The 4,192-nt window shown below is 55.8% G+C and overlaps 1 protein-coding gene across 1 annotated transcript; it reads left to right on the forward strand.

Moving 5' to 3' along the window:
• Positions 1-463: 463 nt before the first annotated feature.
• LOC140421480 (uncharacterized) lies at positions 464-3,531 on the forward strand. The gene has a single exon (XM_072506221.1). The coding sequence runs from the start codon at positions 513-515 to the stop codon at positions 2,475-2,477; it is 1,965 nt and encodes a 654-aa protein (XP_072362322.1). The 5' UTR covers positions 464-512; the 3' UTR covers positions 2,478-3,531.
• The last annotated feature ends 661 nt before the right edge of the window (positions 3,532-4,192 follow it).

Consider the following 4,192-nt stretch of genomic DNA (forward strand, 5'->3'; position numbering starts at 1 on the left):
CTATGTGTATGTGTGTGTTTATGTGTGTGTGTGTGTGTGTGTCTATGTGTGTGTGTCTATGTGTGTGTCTGTGAGCCTATGTGTGTGTCTATGTGTGTGTGTGTGTGTGTGTGTGTCTCTGTGTGGGTGGGTGTCTCTGTGTGGGTGGGTGTCACTGTGTGGGTGGGTGTCTCTGTGTGTGTGGGTGTGTGCCTGTGTGTCTGAGTGTAGATGGCACTTGTTAGCCATGGACTGGACGGGAGTTTTAAGGAAACAGCACTGATCAGAGAGTGGGTTGTGGTGATGTACTTTTGTCCAGTATCCGCAGTTTGGAGATGGCAGGGAGCTGTCTGAGCCAGCAGCCTGTTTCAAACTCCAATGACTCTCAGGAATGGCTATGCAAATTGGCCCTGGCCATGCTGCCAGCGAGTGTTGCCCCGGTGATTGTGTTGCAGAGAGGGACTGGCTGTATAAATAAGCGGAATCTGCCCGGGTCCGGAGCAGGGGGACAGCAGCAGAAGGAACGGCCACACATGGAGCCAGCAGCCAGCCGGAGCCCAGGAGAGGAGAGTGGCAGCCGGGCGCTGCTGGATGCCATCTCCAAGGAGCAGATGCACTTGGCTCGCTTCCTGCTGGACGCTGTGGAGGACCGGATTGTGGAGTGGCGGGGCGAGGGCGCCCGCACCCCGCTCATGTGCTCCGTGCTGCTGCCGCTGCCGGCAGCCCGGGGCCGCTTCATGCGCCTCCTGCTGGAGAGGGGAGCCCAGGTCAACAGCCGCGACGGGGCAGGGCGCACCCCGCTCAGCCTGGCCTGCGAGCGCGGCTTCCTGGACGCCGTGCGGCTGCTGGTGCAGCACAACGCCGACCCCGAACTGGCCGACCTGTGGGGCAACACCCCGCTCCTGTACGGTGCCGCGTCCGGCCACGGGGAGGTGCTCGCCTTCCTGGTCAGAACCTTCAAGCGCCTGGGGCTGGACATTGAGCGACCCAACCTGGTGGGAAACTCTGCCAGGCGGGTGGCCAGCTTCCTGGGGCACCGCCACTGTGTACTAGCTCTGGGCTCTGCGCCCCGCAAGAGGGCAGAGACGGTCCAGCTGCCCCCCTGCCAGGATACAGGGCAAGGCAGGGGCCAGGACGGGGACTTGGACAGGGACAAGGATTGGGTCAGAGACAGGGATAAGGACAAGGATTTGGTCAAGGATTGGGCCGACTTCAGGGACATGGACAAGGACAGGAATAAGGACAGGCTCAGGGATAAGGATTGGGTCAGGGACTGGGGCAGGAATAAGGACAGGGTCACGGATAAGGACAGGGACAGTGTTAGGGAGAGGGACAGGGATAAGGATAGTGACAGTGTTAGGGATAAGGACAGGGACAGTGTCAGGGAGAGGGACAGGGATAAGGATAGTGACAGTGTCAGGGACAGTGTCAGGGATAAGGACAGGGACCGGGTCAAGGACAGGGACAGTGTCAGGGAGAGGGACAGGGATAAGGATAGTGACAGTGTTAGGGATAAGGATAGGGACAGAGACAGTGTTAGGGACAGGGACAGTGTCAGGGATAAGGACAGGGACCGGGTCAAGGACAGGGACAGTGTCAGGGAGAGGGGCAGGGATAAGGATAGTGACAGTGTTAGGGATAAGGACAGGGACAGTGTCAGGGATAAGGACAGGGATAAGGATAGTGACAGTGTTAGGGATAAGGATAGGGACAGGGACAGTGTCAGGGACAGGGATAAGGATAGTGACAGTGTCAGGGAGAGGAACAGGGACAGTGTCAGGGGTAAGGACAGGGACCGGGCCAAGGACAGGATTAGAGCAGCAGCTCTCCGGACGCGCAAGGAGACAATGGGCTCCATTGACGAGGAGGAACGGGATCAGGACCCACTCACTTCGCTCTCCCAGAGCCCCCAGTCTCCCAAATCGCGGCTCCGCTCCCGCAGTGTGCAGTATGCCGGCCTCCTGCCGCCTCTCACCCACTTCTCGGAGGTGTGCACGGTGAGGAGCGCAGCCCCTTACTCCCCGCGGCCTGCCCGGGGTGCAGCCAGCCCGTGGCGCCAGCCTGCAGCAGGCAGCAGCGCCCTGGGCATCCTGCTCACCCCCATCGGGGGGGCTGCAGCAGCCCCTGCCCCGCAGTGCAGGGCCAGCCCGGGGCTGCCCGGCTTCGAGCAGAGTTTTCAGCAGAAGAGGTGCAGCCTGCCCTCCAGCGCCCTGTTCCCCTGGGCCCCGGACAAGCTGCTGCCGCCCTGCCAGCCCGGAGCTGCTGCCCGGAGCGGGCTGCCCACCGCCATCGCCAACCTGGGCAACAAGCTGCTCCGGCGCTTCACTTTGCCCGACTTTCGGAAAGGCGGCAGGGATCAGGAGGAGGGGGGCAGTGCTGCCGTCCGCGGGCTGTCCCGTTCAGAGACATTCCCAGTGAGCAGGACTCACCCACAGCTCTCCAACAACAGCAGCATCGACAGCATGAGCGCCGTGCAGTGTGAATTCACCGAGCAGTAACTCCTGCACAAGGACACGCCGCGCCCGGGGAGAGGCTGCTCTCTGGGCTACATTGGTCAGCTCGCTGCTTCAAGGTCAGCCCGCTTCTCAGGCTCTCTCTCTCCCGGAGAGGGGGTGCACACAGTGGGGGGAGAACAGAGGCATCTGTCCCAGTGACGCTGCTGCAACCCACCCCAGTCTGCAATTTGGAATTAATTCTTGAACACAACATTCTGCTGCAAGGGAGGATGTGGTTCCTGACTGGGCTGCTCAGTGGTCACCTCAACCGTACACGCAGCACAGGAAGAGGCCATTAACCCATCGTGCCTGTACTAGCCCCTTGCTGGAACTCTCCAATTAACCTCACCTCCCAAAGACTCCGGAATTTTCTTTTGAGAAAAATGGAAGTACTTATCAGATTCCTCCTTTTAACAAACGGCCTCAATATTTCGAAGCTGGTTACTCCTGGTTACTTTCCATCACTTCCACAGATTCGTGCTGGCATCGAAAATATGAACTTGTCGAGCAGCATTTTCCTCGCCCCGTGCCTCTGTGTCCAACACAGTGAAGCGGCAGATTAATAACCGGGTATGAGAGCTGCCCAGTACTAATGTGAACTGTGCCTTTGGTGTGAGCTGGGTTCACCTCTCTACAATGTCATCTCGACCAGCTTTCTGTATCAATGAACTGCCGAATTTCAAATAGATTTTCTGCCAAATGTTCTCGTGTTAACATTAAACTGGGATTCAGTCCAGATCTGCCGCTGGCTTTATCTCAACACCACTTGTAACGTGAAATAGGTGAGGATTTCTCAGCGAAGTTCTATTCTAGCAATATATTGCAGAAGTTTGAAATGCTTAATGCAACATGAAAAAAATAAACCCTCTGATAGATTTGCTGTTAGCGAGAATTTCAATGCTTTCTATTGAATAAAAGCGGATTTTTGCGACCCGAAGTGTTCTAAATGAGAAATATATATCATGTGTTATCGCGAGATACTTGTGAAATGTAAATGGTTTCATAGAAGTCACATGAAAATCGTGTTTAAACCCAATAAACATTCCTGTAATCTTAACCTGAGTCATCATAATTCCTCTAGTGAAGAAGGTTCCTGCACACGGTTCTCTGCACATCTCCAGTATGATGTGGAGATGCCGGCGTTGGACTGGGGTGAGCACAGTACGAAGTCTTACAACACCAGGTTAAATTCCAACAGGTTTGTTTCGATGTCACTAGCTTTCCGAGCGCTGCTCCTTCCTCAGGTGAATAACCCATCTCCAGTATGTATCAGGATGTTTTACCTGCTTGGAACCACAAAATAAACCATCCCGAATGGCGCATTTCCAGAGACTTATTCTCAGAGTTTGGACGAAGCCGTGAAATTTGGAAATAAACCTGTCCCCAGTGGATGTATTTCCGGTAGTCGTGACATACGGAGGTGTTGGCTGCGATTGTGTGGGCTCGTTGGGAGCCAATGCGATGCGTTGGTGCAATAGCATTAAACACACTTCTCAGCTCCACCACAGAGCCCTGAGCACAGCTCCGCCACAGAGCACTTAGCACAAGCTCCACCACAGAGCCCTTTGCATAGCTCCACCACAGAGCCATTAGCAAAGCTCCACCACAGAGCCCTCAGCATAGCTCCAGCACAGAACCCTAAGCACAGCTCCACGACAGAGCCCTTAGAACAGCTCTACCATAGAGCCCTCAGCATAGCTCCACCACAGAGTCCTTAG

This window comes from Scyliorhinus torazame, chromosome 1, assembly GCF_047496885.1.
Source record: "Scyliorhinus torazame isolate Kashiwa2021f chromosome 1, sScyTor2.1, whole genome shotgun sequence".
Taxonomy (NCBI): Eukaryota; Metazoa; Chordata; class Chondrichthyes; order Carcharhiniformes; family Scyliorhinidae; genus Scyliorhinus; species Scyliorhinus torazame.